We start from the raw sequence: 20,860 nt of genomic DNA on the forward strand, positions 1-20,860 counted from the left end.
AAAGGTAAAATATTTATCTCCGTTAAATATTTTCTTCAACAATATATACTCAAAACACTGTTTAAATATAAACTTATTATATTATATTGACTTATTCTCATATTAATTTGGAATCCAATAAATTTATATTTGTACGGTACGAATTTCTCGGAACAAAATTACTTACTTAAATGGAATGTAGGGATAAATAATTCGGTTTAAAATTATTATTCTAATATTTCGTATTGGAAATAGCAGTGAAATCAACCAAGCTTAATGCTTCGAATCTCAAATACGACTTCCTTGTCTTCTCGAAATAGCTTAAAGTAAATAATAAATGATTCTTTTGCTAATGGATTTTACCATTTGTGTAAGTGTGACCATCTTAAAGTCGTTCTAAAGTGATGAAATGTTACTCTTCCTTTCTTATTATCCTGAGATTCTTTTCCGCACTGAGACGTAGACTTCCGATGGTACGAGAGAAATGTCACTTAAAAGTTAAAACGACTTTAGATGGTGATACAGTAGAATCTGTACTATGGGTAAAAGATCGACACGACAAAGCAATCGGGGTGGGGACACCCCATACACCCGTACAGCCTCCGCGCTAATGTGTGCGCTTTGCGAGGCGTCCCCACACTTAAAACCCCGATTGCCGAGTCGACCTGTCGCAAGGTATACACCTACATCGCTTTGTTCGGCAGCTCCCAGCTCCTCAATTATTGTATTTGACATGTGCAAATTGTAATCAAAGCTTACTTTGCGGCTAACCTCAGAATTTCGAGTCCGTCAGGAACAAATTACTTTGGCTACCTTACTTCAAAGATATCCTAATTAAAACTGAGGTACCCATGTAGCCCGTGAAAAGCAAATGTTTGCTTAGGAAAATCACAAACGACGAAGGTTCTGTTTAAACTAACTTAATGAAGACTGAAATTACGTAAATAAAAAAGTTAAAAGCTTTTTTGTAAGGTTTCTTTAGTAAACAAACTGAAACTTTTCCAGATGAAATGAATTTTCCTATGAGCGAAACAGAGGCGAGTTCTTATAAAGAGATTTAATATGTCAACCATAAGCAGGCCGACTGTATCTAATTTCAAAGATCATGAGATCATAGGTGATTTTGATTATAATACTTAATCGTTAAACCTGAAAGTCGGCAATCGTGCTTATCGTACCTACATAATATTAGTCGAATCATAATAAAAATAATATGAGGACGATTTTGGATATCCATTGCAATAATTAGAACCCTTGAAACCTGCAACTAAGTACATATTATTAGACGGAAGTTCTAAGAGACGTTTATGGAAAGAGATTCGACGGTTCTGTGCAAATAATTGAAAACCCGTCGCAAGCGGCAAAATTTGAAACAAATACATTCTTCTCTCTCTCTCTCTCTCCGGTCGTTCCTTCATTGCTGAAGATCGTGGTCCTGGCAACCTGCCCTCGAATGGATTATCTGTTTCCATCGGCTTCTGTCGGTGGCCATTTTCGCAATGTGATAAAATCCACACCTGCTGGACTCCTTTAGCTGGTCGGACCACCTAGTTGGTGAGCGGCCTCTCGGTCTTTTGCCCTCAGTGTTGCCCGTCACTATGAGCAAATACATTCTTAGTACGTATGCATATAACTACAGTTCGCGACAGGTCGATATGGCAATTGGAGCGTTCCCACCCCGATTGCCATTTCAAGTGTCAACCTCTCGCGAAGATGTAGGTAAGTATAGGTATGATCAACGAGATTCGTTGCTGCAGCATTCAGTCTCAACGAAGACTAAATGAAACGAAATAATTATTTATACAGCGCAAACCTAAGTGCAAATTCTATTCCCTCACTCTCATGTTCCGATAGGACAGCAATCCGATACGACCGGAGAGAAATCAGGCACAGGACAGCTTTAGGTACGTGTTCTTCGAGGCACAAGGGTGTTACACCGTTAACTCTAGTTATTGACATCTACCCTCTCACACTAACTTCCCAATTCCGGGCTGCTACTAATTTCTTGACAGAAAAACCTCAACCTCTTTTTGACTCAACATTATGATCCGGAACTGAATAAGCAAGCTAGCCTAGCAGCTGGTCTAGCTAGACCAACAAGGCAGGCGAAATTCACCGTCCAACTGTTAAATTAAAAATACATTTACAGAGTAAAAAACTGTAATGTGCTGAATAAAGTAGACAGCCTCCCCGTGGAGTACCCGAATTGCCAATCTCAGTCAAAAAGCTGTTTCACGAAGGATAAATTGGTGATTTAATTTCGTGCAAACGAATTCCTGTATTATGTATCCTGTATCCTGTTTAAGGAACTTAATAATACTTACCTACGAATAAAATATTGCGTTACCGAATTTAATAAAAAAATATCTACGAAAAAAATGTCACGTACTTAGTCAATATTAAAAAGTTAACAGTAAAAAATGGTTTTAATGTACTTACCTACCTTACCTTAACTGTCTTGCTTACTAAAAAAATATATATTAATAATAAAATACTACGCTTCTAAACTACACGTGTCTGCCTTTCATCTCAATCGGACAGTAAAATTAAAATTGCCGAAAAATCTGTTACCATTTTCCTGAGCCAATTTCAATCGAATGACAACATAAAGAAATCGAACAAAAGCTTTTGAAAATGTGACAGGGAGAGTGCTTTCCTGTGAATTCTACAGGTAAAAATATAATTTACTTCTACGCTACAGCTAATGTGTTGAACTTTTATGATAATTATCATCTTTTGTAACACACATTATACAAATAAAGAATTTCTATTTCTATACTTTTATAGCAATTTACGTCTTAGCATTTTCAACAAAAAATTTGGCTCCCTTGTGCCCAACAATATGCGAAATTGGCTTGACTGAACTGAAAACAAAATATATTGTTAATGCAAAAACGTTTATTCCGTCGGGATATCCAACTTCGGTTATGGCTTTTCGTACAAAATACTTACTTATAATCCGAAATATAGTATCTACCTACAATCTATATCTTTACAAAGAATCAATGCAAACCTTAGACCTACCTAACTAAACTTTCTTAATAATATAATACCTACCGATAGATGTTGGGGTCCCAAGGTGCTGGAATGGCGACTTCGCACCGGAAGACGTAGTGGTTGGAAGACCCACTAGGTGGATGGACGACATCAGACGAGTCACAGGGAGCCGCTTGATTCTGGCGGCGCAACACCGTGGCGTGTGGAAGTCCCTACAAGAGACCTAGGTCCAGCAGTGGACGTCCATTGGTTGATGATGATGATGATAATGAAAGTCTTAAAGGTTCATACTTCATGATGACTTCCCACAAGCTGGAACTATGGTCTTAAGAAGATAATGCAAAAAAGTGAATGAGAAAAGTGGCGAGAACGCGTATGGTGAACCGTAAGTCATTTAACCAACAGTGGACGCATACAGGCCGATGAATTGTATTGTAATTATTTCTACATATTCATATCTATAAAGTTAAAGCCCATACTAGAAGATGAATAGACGCTGATTCGAATTGGAACATTGTTGAAATAACACAACGCGCTTTTCGATATATTGTGTGTATTGGTTTCTGGATTTATTTACATACATGAATATGCAAAGTGCGACACCACCGGGTCACTATTGTGGGCATGTGGTTAGATTAAGAATCAAAATCCGATTGTTCTTTGGGTATAACGTAGTTGAACTACATTTTTCTATCGACGAGTCTTTGCGTTTGATCACGGTCATTCAGGAGTGATACTTATATAATTTGCATGGTAATAACAAAACAGTTCTTTAGATCAGTTGCTTGATTTGGTGTGAGTAGCTAAGATGTGCCTGTATTCAAGGTGGTGATTTCATACCTACATAGCAGTGTCAATCTGACTAGTAAACAAGAGGACCAGACCAGTGTTTCTTATCAATCAGTAAATTGGTGCTGTACCTACCTACCTACTTGCTTAAACTGGTTCCGTCATGAGATAATATTGTCACTATATTTGACGCAACTCTTTATTGTATCGTAATTTGTAACAAGTCTTTCAAATAATTAGGTAGGGATGTGTTTTTATTAACGCCTGATGTGTTTATTCTTCCTCAGTCTTTATTTTAATGAATTCATTGTTGTTTAGCTAGTATGTAGCTTATACGAGGCACTAGCTTAGGTATACCATAAATCAAAAACCTAAGATGGAGAGAAATCTTTATTGTTTCATTTTCTCTTATTCCGAGATATAAAATACGTTAGTACTATTATATTATATTCTGTGACGATACCTACATATATTATTATTAAAACGTAGGTACCTTTAGACAATGTACTAGAAACAGTTATCAACAGCTGCTGTAGTTGTTATTAATTTCTAGTTTCAATTATTAATTTACTGGATAGAGAATAGGGATATCGCGTGGCATATACAATACACGAAGCTTACGTGGTTCATTAATCATAATTGCTCAGATGAGCGTGTGTGTTGTTATTTTGAACTACATTGGGTACTGATTCTGAGCACAACCTAATCTAGAGTATTATAATGTAATATGAAAAGGACAGACGCAGTTTAATAGGTTTAAATTTTATTTTTAGATGGTAAACCCCGTGATTTTAGCGCACAGTCGCGAGCCTACTGTTTAAATTTGTAGCGTGCACTAAAATTTAGAGTCTTTAAATGTAAAATTCATGTTCTGTCCCTTTTTAGCATTGTTAAAAAGAAAAGAATGCAGATACTCTAAATTTAGTTTAGAGAAAGACAACGGAATCGTGTCTCTCCAGTCTCCGTGTATATTTTAACTAGGATTTATATATAAATGTAAGAGTGGAAGCATTTTTCATTCGATAACTCGTGAGTGACTCCGATTTTACCTGGTGGTAAGAAGGCTAACCTGAAAGGGATATGGCAATTTAATTTAACCCAGGTAGGTATGCCTCCCGTGAGGAGTTGCTGGATCTCCCATCGGGCGCGTCCCCGGGGTGGTGGATAGGGGAATGCCTCCCAGATATGGGTGGTACCGGGGAAATCAAATACCCGGCGCGAACCAAAACCAGTAGGCATGGGCGTGCCTTTAGTCCTGTAAGATGCGGCCTAGGGGACTTCACCCCGACAGAAAAAGCAAGCTGTGGTTCAGCAAAAAAATGGAAGCGAATAGTAAAGATGATGTACCCCAGGTGGGTACCGCAGCTGGTTTACCCTGCGGAGAATCCCACACTGAACCTAGTTCAGTCAGCCCTGCCGTATCTGGGGAGGGCAACTATCGCTTTACACAAGGAGCTAATAATACAGACACGGAGGATGAAAAGCAGAAGAAACTAGAAGATCTGATAAACCCGTTTGCAAGAAAAGACTCTATCAGGAGAACCCCACCGGGAACCGGAAAACTAACGAATCCGCCTGTAGAGGAAGAACAAACCGGAGACACTGAAGAACAAAAGAATACCGACACAAGGAAAGAGACGCCGACATCGGAAGATCGACCAAAAAAAAGGAAGAAACTGTCGAGCCCCATTACACAACAAGTTGGAGAAATTCAACCTTCGACAGAACTAACAAAACTGAAAGCAAGGAGTGACGCACTGAATACTTTTACAAAAGACAACAAAAATGTTCATAAAGAAATCAAGAAGTTCGCAATGGAAATTGCAAGCTTAGTTAAACAGGCGATTACAAGACACAAACACGACACGTATACAATCCAAGAATTGCGGAAAGAACTACAGGAATATAGAGAGACACAAGAGTGCAGATACACTAAACTAGAAAACGAACTGCAAGAACTCCGGATAGCATACGAAAAAAGATTCCAAGACATAGAAAATCACGAAGGGGACAAAGAACATAACTGCTACAAATGCTCCGGACAGGAAAATAAATTTAATCTAAATAAGTCAAAAATAAACAACTATGAAGAACTTGCCGAGGTTATTGAATTAGACTGGAGTGAGGATAGTTTCAAAAATGTTCAGACTGATCACGGGGACCTGTTCAATAACACATTTGAAAATGTTGTATATTTTTGCGATAAAAATAAAGAAAGGCAAACTAAAACTGGGAAAAGAATTCTAAACAGACATCCGGAACTGTCGGAAGGAGAAAGGATAGCCTGCAATGGTGGAGGCTATACGAGTATCAAGCAACATACTACATTTAACACTAAGGAAGGCGGTCATGTAAGGGAAAAGAACATTATTGCTTTCTTCTACGACCCAACAAAGCAAGAGGACCAAACCCAACGCGATGTTTTTCAATTGTGCCAGGAGCTAAGAAAACTGAGTGAGGAATATGAGACACGAAGGATAACAGTGGTGGCTCCCCAAACAATAAAAACGGGAAATATGAAGAAAATACTAGAGGCCACATTTCAAGTAACAGAGTTCAGTTTAATACTGAGAACAAGAAAAAAAAAGAAAGAGTACAAAGAGAGGAAGAAAAACGCAGGTGATAATAACATTATAGTAATAGAAAGCAAAGAAGCTACTTACGCTGACACAGTCAAAAAACTTAAAGATGGCTTAAAGAACAGTGATACTCTAGAATATATAAAAGGTGTTAAAAAGACAAGTTCGGGAAAAGTCCTAGTTAGGGTCTCTGAAACTGCGGACAAGGACGACGTCATTAATAAACTAATTGAGAACTGTAAGATAACGGTGAATAAAAAGATGAGGCGAAAGTTCCTACATATTAAAGATGTAGATTCAACCGCAGATGAAGAAGACATAAAGGAAGCAATGCTTAATACAAACTTAATTAACTATCACGATCAATTAGAAGTCAAAGCACTACGCCCAATGAAAAATGGGAATCAAATAGCTACGATTTGGATGGAGGAGACAGATTGCAGAAGGCTCTTGGATTTAGAGAAACTGAGGGTAGGATTAAATATATGCCAATTACAAGAGAGAATTGAGATATTAAGATGCTACCGCTGTTGGGCGTACAACCACAAGGCAGCCCAATGCAGAGGAGAAGACAGGAGCGAAAAATGCCGAAAATGTACCGGAGATGGCCATAAAGCAAAAGACTGCAACGAGGAATCATTTTGTCCAAATTGTGAGGAACGGGGTCACACAGCCGGAAGTGGTACATGTGGAGTTTTCCAGAAAGCTTTCAGAATGGCAAAGAGTAACAAAGGCTGGAGAAACAAAAATATTTCACGTTCACAGTCCTCCAGATAAATGCAAACAGGAGTGTAAGCGCACACGATATGGCCACCGTTGTTGCAGCCGAGAGAAAATGCGACTTCATCGCTATCAGCGAACCAAATGTAAATAAGTGCAAGCTTAAAGGAAAGCATAGCTATAGCGATGTTAATGCAGATGCAATGATTTTAAATTTTAGCAAGAAATACCAGGTTAGATCTTTTCGTTCTGTAGACTGTTTCGTGTGCATAGAGACTGCGGATATCGCACTATACAGTGTCTATATGAGCCCGAATAAATGTACGCTTGAGGATTTTAAAAACAATCTTTATAAAATTCAACAGGACATACTTGAAGTTCACGGGAAAAGTAAGAGAGTTATTGTAACAGGAGATCTTAACGCAAAACATCCCTGCTGGGGCGGAACACATACAAATAAAAGAGGAGAGGAACTGCTGGAATGGATACATAGACTAGATCTAGTTATTTTAAATGATGGCAGGCAGCCCACCTGTGTTCGACAGAATGGAAATTCTTTCATAGATGTCACAATTATTAGTGGAATGCCTACAAAAGAGAAAATATTGTGGTCTGTTCTAGAGGAAGAATCTTTGAGTGATCATAAATTTATTTTAACCAATATATGTAGGACAAGAGGAGGGAACAAACCTAAGTATAAATACGGTAAGACAAACTTAGAAGAATTCAATAAAAGCTTTAGGAGTGAGATAGAAAGTAGAGAAATGGATTATGTACAATGTGAGAAAGCTTTTAGCAATGCATATAAAACTAGTACACCTCGGATAAGATGTGACAATGACTACATGCTCCCATACTGGTGGAATGAGAATGTACAGAAGAAAATTAAAGAGACAAGACAGAAAAGAAGAAAATTTCAAAAATGTAAAGTTCCAAATGAGAGAGAAATACGGAAAGAAGAATACAGAATTTCTAAAATAGAGCAAAAAAAGATCATAGCTGCAGCAAAAGCGAAAGCTTGGGATACTCTATGCAGAGGCCTTGAATCCGACATATATGGTGATGCTTACAAAATTGTGAAAAATCAAATGCAAATCCCAAACCCCAAAATTTGTCTATCTCTAGAACAAAAAAAGGTCATTTTTAAAAGCCTATTCATAACCTCTGTATACTTGACTACCCCAACAAAAGAGGTGATTGAAAATGTAGACTTTGAAAGCGTCGCTTTCACCCAGGATGAAATAAATGACAGCGCCAAAAAAATTAAGATAAATAAGGCCCCAGGACCGGATGCAATACCACCAGAAGTAGTAAAGTCGGCTATCTGCAATAACGTAGAGTACTTCACCCACCTTTTTAACTACTTATTAGGACAAGGAAGCTTCCCCGATAGCTATAAAATTGCAAAGCTCATACTGATTGATAAGCCCAAAAAATCTCAAAATGAGCACACGAAGTACAGACCTATCTGCTTAATAAATGTTATTGCTAAGACATTTGAGAGACTTGTGAACATCCGGCTAACACAGGAGATTGAAAGAAGTGGTGGATTACACAATAATCAGTATGGCTTCAGACCCGGCAGAACAACGATTCACGCTGTTGAAGAAGTAGTTCGTGCAGCAAAAGAAGCTAAGCATAAAAACCAGTGGAATTCACTTATTCTGATCGACGTCCGAAATGCTTTCAATACGGCGACATGGTCGATTATAATCAAGAAGCTAAGGTCTCGGAAAGTCAACAAATACATAATAAATGTAATAGTGGACTACTTTACAAACCGACACATCCAACTTGACAGCAAGGTTAGGGCAGAGGTAACTGGCGGAGTACCACAAGGATCAGTACTAGGCCCTACCTTGTGGAACATCCTATACGATGATGTAATGAACATAGATGTCCCGGAAGGAGTCAAGCTGGTCTGCTACGCGGATGATTTGGCGATATCTGTAACCGCAAATGATGCATACGAGATGGTGATTAAAGCAAACGAGACACTACACGCTGTTGACCTATGGATGCGACAGAATAAATTGGAGATCGCACCAGAAAAAACAGAAGCCGTCATCTTCAATAGAAGGAAAAATGCTCATAGCATATATTTTGACTGTGGAGGTATAGTGGTAGTCCCATCGTCCAGTGTTACATACTTAGGAGTCAAGCTGGATTGGGGGCTAACCTTCGGCCCACACATAAAGTCTGTCTGCGAGAAGGCTTCTAGGACCGCAGGGGCCTTGTGCAAAATACTCCTTAACACAAAGGGCCCACGAGATAACAAAAGACGAACGCTGGCAATGGCTACCCAATCGATAATCCTGTATGCTGCGCCGGTGTGGGAACCAGCAATGAAGTTCGCAGTGCACAAAAGGCGAATCCTAAAAGCACAACGTGTGCTGGCGCTTCGAGTATGCTCGGCTTATAAAACTGTATCAACGGACGCAGCGCTGGTACTGGCGAACCTAATACCTATCCACTTACTGGCTCTCGAGAGAACGGAGACAAGAAACATCAAAAACTCCGAACAAATCAGAACCTCGAAAAAGGAAACCCTCGCAAGATGGCAAAGAGAGTGGGATAGCTCGACCAAAGGTAGATGGACACATTGTCTCATTCCAAACCTGGAAAAATGGACAAATAGACAACATGGCCGACTGTCTTACCGACTGACGCAGCTTCTAACAGGGGACGGGGTATTCATGGACTTCCTCGTACGCATTGGTAAAAGACAAGATGCTAGATGTTTTTACTGCAGCGAAGTTGATGATGCGATGCACACAATATTTGCATGTGCAAAGTGGGAAAAAGAGAGAAGAGAGATCGTCAGTAGAATGGGAGACATAACAGTAGAAAATCTAATAGAAAAAATGCTGGAAAATGAGAAAAACTGGACAGCTATAACAGACTTTGCTGAAATAATAATGAAGGAAAAGGAAGACGAAGAAAAAAGAAGAGGAAAATAGTAAAAGACAAGAATGTTGCTGTGTTGTAGGCTGAAAGGCGGGTACACGGTCAACAAGAAGACAGCAGGGGTTTTTAGCCGGTAAGAGTCCGGCTCTACCTACGGGTGTCCATGAGGATTTTCCCCTGCTGCATTAAAAAAAAAAAAAAAAAAAAAAAGGTAGGTATGCCTAATCGAACTTCTATACTTCTACGTAAAACCCTTCTCATACTGAGAGGAGATCCGTGTACTGTAGTGAGCCACCTATGGCTTGATCATGATGATGATGAAGTACATTCAGTACGGCTTAGTTCCGTGGCGGATTATCCCTAAGGCAAACTAGGCACGTGCCTAGGGGCGCGAGATTACGAATCACGTAGAGTTGGGTTTCTATGCAGTCTTGGAGTGACCGCCTCTTCTTTAATATGGCATAATGTGAAATCTTCACTCGTTCATTTGGTATAATCACCAACTACCAGCTTCGCAGTTATAGTAGTGACAGGTCGAGATGGCAATCGAGGAGGAAACGCCCGCACACCCATACAGCCCCCGCGCTAACCCGGTGCGGGTGAGCGTGGGTAACGTGCCTGTGCGCGGGGCGTCCGTCGTTTCGCCTCATACGCCGTTTACCATCTCAACATGTCGCGGTCTATACAAAAAAATACACGATTCGTCGTTCTTTTGAAGTTAGTTAGTATTTTTTTTTAATATGGCTGCTAGAGGGGTGCCTATGAGATGATTGTCTATAGGGCTCTCACAACATTTAATCCGCCTCTGGCTTAGTTACATATTTATTAAGATATTAGGAATGCAGTCAGTCTTAAAATCCGTACTAGAATATCTACCCACTGAAATCCACATGTTACTCGTATGTTTTGAATAACCTGTCTCCGGAGAGCCCCAAGTGAGCTAATTAAAATAATACGGTTCCGTAAACCCTTTTCTTTTAACCCATTTTTCTTTTTAATGAGATTATTATTAGGGCTTGAAAATATAATTAGGGATAGGTACCTTCGTTATGTCACAGGTTACTATAAAATACCTACTTACATTTACTTATTTTGTTATTTTATGTAATCGGTGTAAGTTCCAAATAGTTTTAAGAATAGATACTTAGGTATATCTATTTAACATACTATTTAGTTTCTTTTTCGTTCTTATACAATTTATTTACACTTCTTCTAAATTCTAATATGAGACTGTGCTACACAAAATAATACCAACAGCCTACATAGTAGGTAGGTACTATAAGTCCCGCAAATTGCTATAGCGCTGGAGCCATGTCTCATTAACATCAAAATGAGGTCATTTTGACGTAAGCAGAAATAAAAATATACCATCAGCTCGAAACAGTCTAGTGCCGACGTCACTAAAATGGCGGCCACGCGCATTAGCAATTTGCGGGACTTATAACTTACTTGAAAATTAAAATGATTTCGCCTCTATATTACAATGTTCTGTAGGTATATTATGGCCTATTTCGAAGAAATCCAATCCTCAGTATAAAGAAGATATGAATTTTCATACCTTTCAATAAAAACCTTTTTCACTTTGGAAATTTTAACTTACACCAACTCAAATTCTTTTATACCGTCTTTTATTTGAAATATCTTATTATTTGAACACTTGCAATCCCTTTAGTTTGAAAGTCACAGCAAATAAAGTCATTGCAATATTGCTTCGCTTCGTGACAGCATAGAATAGAATATAATAATACCCTGTGTCCTTTATCCACCTTGTCGCCATCTGCATCCCTGTGAGGTGGCTAAAACGTGCGAAATGAAATACGATTTCAGGCAAACGTAATTTCAATAACACCTTTTCAGATAAGCATGTTCTAATAAGTAAAGATGCAGTATAAGTTATATGCTTTATTAGGATTTTCGATTCTATTCATGGAACGAAAACGGTAATGGAAAAACGTTTAAAGTGCGTTTGCCAAGGGTCTGATATATTGCCTTTCGTCGGGCTCCATTGCTAACTGCCTTTCAACTGACAAATGGGCCAAATACACGCGTGATTTAGCCACCACTAAAGGCCCATGTCTGTGATGAATCGCGGTTAATAGAGTCATCCGCATGAATTATTATTTAGAGTTTAAACTATCGCGAGAGATATTCACATATATACAGGCTGTAACCAGAACGCTGGCAAAAATGAAGACAGGTACTGATGATTACTGATATTATGATACCACATAAAAAAGAACTATAATTTTGTAAAAGTTTACGATATATTGCTAATAAAACATATGACTGACACTACAGGTTAACAAACATTCTGTAAGTAGGCCACTCGGAGTCAATGCCGCGTCGTAGCCGGGGCACTGACCCCAGTTTTGCACGCTATGCATTGCTGGTTTGAAAAATACTAAATCACTAGAACTACAAAATGAGGCAAATGGTTATTGATTATTTAGGTAGTAAGTATAACAAGAACGCTAAGTTTTCGCTAGCGTACTGATTCTGGTGCTAGTGTAGCTCAAACAACAGTCTAAGGTGGAAACGGGTAACCTGTATGGGGCTTTTATACTAAGCCCTTTACCATAAATAATTGTTTTCTACACGACATCTTATAGAAAACGATAAGTGTTTAGCAACATGTTTTTGTCGTTTAGACAAGACCTAAACAAATTCAGAAATAATTATCTAAATATATAAAAGGAAAAGGTGACTGACTGACTGACTGACTGACTGACTGACTGACTGACTGACTGACTGACTGACTGACTGACTGACTGACTGACTGATCTATCAACGTACAGCTGAAACTACTGGACGGATCGGGCTGAAATTTGGCATGCAGATAGCTTTTATGACGTAGGCATCCGCTAAGAAAGGGTTTTTGAAAATTCGACCCCTAAGGGGGTGAAATAGGGGTTTGAAATTTGTGTAGTCCACGCGGACGAAGTCGCGAGCATAAGCTAGTAAATCTATAAAAATTAAAAACTGTAATATCATTTTATCATCAGGTGTATTTGCAGTCAAGTAGTACTTTTAAAATTAAAGAAAATTGTATTGTTCTGAAAAACGTGGGGTATTTGAACGCACTTTCACGCTCCCTTCGAAATAATAGGATAAATTTCTCAATCCAATTTACTTAACAAACTCTTCCATGTTCGAAAAGGACGAAAGTCGAAACTCTTTAATATTTCATTCTATCAATTCCAACGCAATTGACCGAGTGGTTGGCAGAACAAAGGGTGAATTCTGATAAATTTCCCACCTGCTTCCAAATTTCGTGCAATTTATAAATGAGTTTAGTTTGTAACTTGAAACTTTACAAGTCTTCGAAATTTCGCATCTAATTTGAGATATTATTTTGATTGGCTTTTAAGTTAAAAGACTACGATAAAATCAATTAGCCATCTCGGTTTTATTATCATAAACGATAATAAAAGCGAGTTGCTTGGAAATTGCTTTATTGTCGAAATCCATACAAGTGACATACCTACAAGAGTCCAGCTGTGGACGTCTATCGGTTATTACTTATTATCAGTTAAGATTTTCACGCCATACGGCTTTGTGTTTATGACCAACACCTCCTAGCGACTCGTTTGAGAGCATAATTCTGTCGCAATTAGGCGTATTCTATTAGGAAAAAGCCTAGTGGTCAGAACGTCCGCCTCTTCTGCCTCCTACTTGAAGGTCGAGGGTTCGATCCCAGGCACTTCTAAATTTTCGGAGTTACCTATGTGCGTTTTAAGTAATTAAATATCACTTGCTGTAACGGTTAAGGAAAATATCGCGAGAAAACCTGCATTCCTGAGAGTTCTCCACAATGTTCTCAAAGATGTGTGAAGTCTGCTAATGCGCACTTGGTCAGCGTGGTAGACTATGGCCAAAGCACTGAGAGGAGACACGTGCTCTGTAGTGAGCTGGCAATGGGTTGATCATGACGATGATGATTCTTTCGTAAAATTATCAATGAAAGAAAAGTTATATCGTAATTTATGTATGCGTTACTTACAGCCAAGAGATAAATATCAATGCACTGCACATGGCAGCGCTACACACTTGCACTTGGCGTGAAAATTTAATAAAATGAAACTTAAAAGGTTCTTCGAAAATATCAAGTTGCAAGTCTCCGTGCGCGGAGCAAGGTGCATTATCATCACATTTAGGAGTTTCTTTATAACACGGATAACCGAGAAAAGATTTCATGCATAGAAAGATTGTAAGTTACGCGGTGTAACAAGACTGCTGTACTTTCCAGGAACCTGATGCTAAGTGGTGTTTCATAAGTCTGGAACGCACCTGCGGATCTTTTTAAAGAAAGTATTTTTGACTGCTATTTTTAACAACTTACCTAACTAACTTTACTTACAGATCTATCTCTAAGTCGTGATTCTTTCTATTAATCACATAATGATGAGGGTTCTTTTGGCATAATAATGCATTCCAAATTCCTCAATGCTTGAAGACAAAAATCTTCGAACAGTGCGTGTTGCCAGTGATGACATAATAAATGGATCCGAGACATGGTCGCTAGCTATGGGCTTCATAAGAAAGCACAGAGTCACTTAGCTGGCGATGGAGTGAGCTATGCTTGGAGTTTTTCTAAATCAAATCAGAAATGAGGAGATCCGTAGGAGAAACAGAGTAAGCGACATAGCTCAACGGATCGCGAAGCTAAACTGGCAATGGGCAAGGCCCGTAGTTCGAAAAGCTGCGACGGTGGTGTCTCAACTGATGGTTGGAAATCTCAGCATTGAAGGACCCTCAATGGGTGGACAAACGACATCAAACGAGTCGTAGGGAGCCGCTAGATTCAGGCGGCGTAAGACCATAGCGTATGGAAGTCCATAAAAGAAACCTACGTCCAGCTATGGACGTCTATCCGATAATGATGACGTGCGCGTGTGCGAGGCGTCCCCCCGCCTTATAACCTGATTGCTATCTCAACCTGTCGCGGACTATATATTTTTTTGCATACTACTTTACGTAAAGTTTCGACTCGTTTAGGTTATTGACTATCTCCTACTGACGCTATTGTTAATAACCACACCAAGAACAACTCCTTACCGTGCTCTTTTGTATGAGTAAAAACCAAAGCCCAAATTCGAATCTTCAAAGTCAGATTATTGAGTAAGTGACGTAGTTTAATGTTGCTTAATCATCACAGATACGAGACAAAGTCAATTGTTCTGGTTAAGCAACATTAAACTAAGTCTGGATGATCATTGATTAGACTTTGGAGCTGATATGTGCTATCACAACTAGGCAACACCACCCTTAAAAGATTTACACGTAGATATATAAATTAGCGCTAAAGAGCTAGCATAACCATTTCGTTAAAAGTGCATCATTTTAAAGAGCATTTTGGCGCAAGGTGCTGCAGCTTCATACAATATTACAGAGGCTGAAGATTACGGAATGCAAAGAGGCTTAGAGAATCTGAGTGACACGAGAAGCATTTTATAGCGTAGCGTAGAGCGATCTCAGCAAACAAACGGTTGAAAGGCAAAGAGAAAATATTTTTGTTACAAATCCAAGTTTTATGTAATCTAACGTGGTAAATTAGTTTACAAATTGATAAAGCTATTTAATAAAAAATACTAGCGTCGCATTAACGCTGACATCTTGAACAATTTTATCAAAATAATGTTTTCTCCAATAGATAGAGTTTTTTTCGATTTCTATGGACTGTGGGTATATTCTATGCTGTGTGGGTGTGCGGGGCGTCCCACTCCGATTGCCATCTCGACCTGTCGCGTACTTTGCAAATTACATTATTTGGCACCACCCACGCTGTACACAACCTAAGGAAACAGATGCCAAGAAGAAATCTCTAATCAGACCGCAATAAAAAAAAAAATGTATTATCTTAACCTAATTTTCCGTATACTTACATGATTTACCATGTATCTACATAGTTATTTATATTGTTAGGTGAGTGATTAATTACTTCATCGTCCTCTTCGCTGTACATAATCGCTGTACAGTGTCGGGAATGTTCGCGGATGCGCATGTGGATTGGTTCTACACTACCATGCGTAAACGGTGCACATCCCTGGTGCGCAGGGTACGGGCTAGCTTCAATGGCATCCTGAGGGCATTTGCTGACAGGTTTGATTGTCAGTACCTGAACCATTGTCATATGGTGCACGTGCTGACATGCTGACTAATCTGCCCACCAATTGTGTAAGAATAACCATTTCATGGCTATCGCAATCGTCAAGAAATTCTGACATTTGATTGGTTGATTCGCTGTTTACATTTTTTCACAGCCAATCAAAGGGCCGAATTCTTGACGATTGCGATAGCCATGAAGTGGTTATTCTTACACAATTGGGGGGCAGGCCTGTCTTAGATATAGTATTAGGATTATGTAAATAGTTATAAGATTACTAACATTAGTTTTTAAGGCGTTTGTTATTACTAACAAAAATATGATCTTATGGTCGAAATAAAGGATTTTTATTTATTTATTTATAATTATGTTGCCAGGAGCAGGACCAGCAGAAGGACCAGTCATCGGGTTGGGTTACTTCGCCATTGCCTTATCATGGTTTTTGTCCAACTAGTGACCACGCTGAGCGGACAGATCGTTAATCGCATGTCTACAGTACGCAGCAGAAAATAATGTACATCGACCTTTAGAATGAGATTCCGGATTTGTAGAGCGTTGTCTCTGTTACACATATCTACGTGACATTTTATAATATACTCAACGACAGAAAAAATGCTCTACAAAATCTCTTTCTAAAGGTCGATGTACCTACATTATTTTCTGCCGCGTACTGTACAATATTGTTGCTTTAATGTTATTGCTGTCCGAACCATCAAGTGTCATAGCCAGTTTGAAATGTTTATACTACACTTTATCCAAGGAGAGAAGTTAGAATTATAGGCCATCTATTCGCATTTTGCGTAGCCAACCAATCACAAACAAATATCTATGTTTGTCGGAGGACGGAGTCTTAGTACAGTTCTTGCAATTCACGAAGGCGAGTGAACTTTACTTGTGGTTACGTCGTTTACATGGCCATTCCGTAAGTGTGCGTGCATGTCGGACCAATCAGTCGCGAGCAAGCGCTCGCAAACGCACACATTTAGTGTACCTATACCGATACGGCTTAAACACAGGCAAGCACCTCGCCTTCGTAAAATGCAAGAACTGTAATAGGGTCCCGCCTTATTACTAAGACTCCGTCCTCCATCACTTTCACCCTTTGCGTACGGAACCCTAAAAATACGTCACTACGTCCAGCTATGGACATCGGTTAAGATAAATAGGCGTGTATTGATTGACTGTGGAGATAACTTTTCATTTAATGAAATAATTGGACGGATTGATAAATGGAATGACTGATCAAAATGAAAATGCCTAGCTTACGTTGCCGGAAAATTCTGCTGAAACATCATCTGATAAGATTAGGACAACCATCGAGTAGACTTTACTTTTGTTTAAGATTGAAAAATATTTTGTTATACCTAAAAGAAATGGCCACGTCAGAAACCGACTAATATTCCTCTTTCCCATCAATGTAATAAGCTTGTATTAAAAGTAGATACAACAGTAGGATTCAAACTACGGTCTCTCAAAACAAAGTTTTTTCAATACAGTAGTTTATTAGTGTGAATATCTAATACTCAACCATTCGATCTTCGCAGATGAAGTACTAGATGAGAACTACTAGGTAAGTAGTTTGATTTTAATTTAAGAGAAAGACAAGTTAAGTTTGTTAAATTATTCTAAATGCCATACATTATAATATTAGTATTATTCACTCAATATCAAGTAACTAAGCAAACCCCCATACAGGACCTAAAGTAAAATGCCCTTGAAATGACCTATAAAAATAGAGAATTTACGCAAACCGACGTATCCAACAATCAAGATGAAAAAGAATAATAAAAAATGTAATCTAAACAAAACTGATAGGTAGGTTTACAAAAGAAATATAAAAAAAAGCTCTACGGTTTTTCGTTGTCCGTTGGCGCAATATGCGTTCGACCTCACGAATGTGCCGTCATTACTCAAAGTCCGGCTAGCGCAACTAACACGCTTTTTTCTCATATTATAGCAAATATTCGTCCGTGCCCGAACCTGTAAGCCGATATAAATGAGATATAATCCTTATGAATGGAAAGCCATTTGGGCAAACGATGAAATCGGATCTAAGCGATATAGCTCTAGAAGTTTTAAAAATATGTACAGGGTTAGTATGAGTTTTTACATCTCGCCAATGTTGATAGATTTCGAGCGTCGAAATACTTTAACGTCTGAAGTGGTGAAGTTAATTACCTTGTCTTAAAGTTCACGTTCATATATTTACAGCCAGAGTTCAAATCGCAAATATTCAACATCTCAAGCCACGCCAGCTTTATAACTCAAATCAAATTGTTTATTTGCATAGCATTGAGTACTCATCTAAATATATAAAAGGAAAAGGTGACTGACTGACTGACTGACTGACTGATCTATCAACGCACAGCTCAAACTACTGGACGGATCGGGCTGAAATTTGGTATGCAGATAGCTATTATGACGCATCCGCTAAGAAAGGATTTTTGAAAATTCAACTCCTAAGGGGGTGAAATAGGGGTTTGAAATTTGTGTAGTCCACGCGGACGAAGTCGCGAGCATAAGCTAGTTAAAACATAAAATAGGTACAGATTCTCAATATCCTCAATATAGCTTACCCTGCAGTACCAGGATTCACAATGAAAAAGTCTATAAATCTACAATATCAATTCAGAATCAACAGTTCCTGAGTCCTCACCGGTTAGGAGAACTGTACTCTGCAGCATCAGGATTGAAAGTTTGAAACCAGTTCCCTTTTTTGAGTTAAATTGTTGATTGTTGAAACATTTTTGGTTCCAACTTCTCAATCCATAGCCTCAAGTTTCAATCTCAGTAAAAACCAAATACGCTAGCTCTTAAAGCTCATAGTGGAAATGCGGCTCGAGTTTCAATTATAAGAATATACCGCACCCTTGGGACTCTGACAGGTGGCTTATAAATAGCACGTTTAACCCGGTCAAGCGAATATGACTATCTTTTATACATTTAATTTATAGAAGAGAGAATTTCGTATCTATTACAAGAACCTACTCGTATAACCTGCAAAGGTTAGGGTGAGGGATTACATTTTATTATATTGTGAATGAAATCCGTATGAATGCGAAATCAACCTCCCTAAAAACATTTCTGGCGCAGTAGTTAACACTGTGGTTAGTGCAAGATCCCGGGTTTGATTCCTGGTAGGCTTAATTTAAGAATTCATAATTTCTAAATAGGATCAGCTCTAGACTTATAGAAAACTTACCATCATACCGACAAAGCCGTGCCGCAAGGCGTACGATAGGAGTATCCAACCAATCCAGTCCAATCCAATCCATCAGCCTGTTTGCGTCCACTGCTGGACATAGGCCATTCCAAGAGCGCGCCACCAAATACAGTCCTCCGCCTTCCTCATCCATCCGCTCCCCACCACCTTCTTCAGGTCATCGGTCCAGCGGGCTGGGGGTCGTCCCACACTGCGCTTTCCGGTACGCGGTCTCCACTCCAGACCACGTCTGCCCCATCGGCCGTCGGTTCTGCGACAGACATGACCTGCCCATTGCCACTTCAGCCCGCTAATCCTTTGAGCTATTTCGGTCGCTTTTGTTCTTCTGCGAATTTCCTCGGTCCGGATTTTATCCCTGAGAGTGATACCCAACATAGGTCGCTCCATAGCGCGCTGAGCGACTTTTAGTTTTTGGACGAGGCCAACTGTCAGTGTCCACGTTTCCGCTCCATACGTCATCACACGTAGGACACACTCGTTGAAGACCTTAGTCTTAAGGCTTTACTTCTAATGAGCAGCGCAAAGCCCTTCCAACCGTTCCAGGATAACTCGATTCCATCTTAGAGACATCACCTACTTGCTACCAGGCGAGATCGCAGTCAAAGGCTAACTTGTCATCCAATATTTTTTTTAAACAAACAAACCCTATTATACCATTTGTAAAACGCTAGCGCTGTTTACGGCGTTTCATGAACAAAAGATTTCCTTTGGCAGGGTTGGTCAACCGTATTTTGCATTTTTATGTCGTATGCACTCTCAAGGATGATTTATTGTCATTTGTATGGGATTATGTAACAGAGAGAGCCCTATACTAACTTACTCTCCGTGGACAGAGTATTCAGTATAGTAATTATAACCTTAGGCTTAATCTTAGCAGATCAATTTCACTTTGATGTTTGTAGAGGTGAAAGCTCACTTGGAAGAAGCTTCTTCCTTAGGCGCTGTCGACCAGTTGATTTATAACAATCGAGGCAACGCAGGGTATATTCTCAAATAAAGTAGGGCGGACGTCGCACGTCGAACCGCCCGCCTTTGCGCTATCGGTGACTTAGGTTTGACTTGTTTACTCCAATTTTATTCAGTGTCCCGCTTTTTTTAAAGGGACAAAATTTATTTTATTTGTTTTTCCTATCTTTTTATTAAAGGCAAACTACTTTAGGAAATATTAGGCATTACTGGGAAACCCTATTACAATGTGAAATAGGTTTTTTCAGTTGATGTGATTGCCTAAGTGTTAGGCTAGAATAATCAACCTTAAATAACAATAAAATCACAATCATTCTTCTTGACTTTAGCGTGGTCGGGTAAGAAAACCAATACATTCAGTTTCACATACTCGACTGCCTTCGCGAGATTCTGGCTGCACTCTTTACGAAACCCCTCTAAGGATAGCACAGGCAAGACTGCGTGAAAATTCGCGAAATCCTTAATTTCCTCTTTTCTCTGTGAAACTGAAACGTGACAAATTATATTTATTAACATACATTTATATGCATAGAATTTTATATACCTACCTTTAAATGTCGGCATTTAAATTCCATTTATTTTGATTTAAAAACAAAT

At 39.0% G+C, this 20,860-nt stretch overlaps 1 protein-coding gene across 1 annotated transcript; it reads left to right on the top strand.

Annotated features, from left to right (window-relative positions):
* The first annotated feature begins 5,027 nt into the window (after positions 1 to 5,027).
* Positions 5,028 to 7,121, top strand: LOC138402746 (uncharacterized). Its single transcript, XM_069500627.1, has one exon. The coding sequence runs from the start codon at positions 5,028 to 5,030 to the stop codon at positions 7,119 to 7,121; it is 2,094 nt and encodes a 697-aa protein (XP_069356728.1).
* The last annotated feature ends 13,739 nt before the right edge of the window (positions 7,122 to 20,860 follow it).

This window comes from Maniola hyperantus, chromosome 9, assembly GCF_902806685.2.
Source record: "Maniola hyperantus chromosome 9, iAphHyp1.2, whole genome shotgun sequence".
NCBI lineage: Eukaryota > Metazoa > Arthropoda > Insecta > Lepidoptera > Nymphalidae > Maniola > Maniola hyperantus.

Excerpts from the sequence above, each read along its gene's own strand:
- LOC138402746 (XM_069500627.1), top strand. The coding sequence starts at position 5,028 with ATGCGGCCTAGGGGACTTCACCCCGACAGAAAAAGCAAGCTGTGGTTC.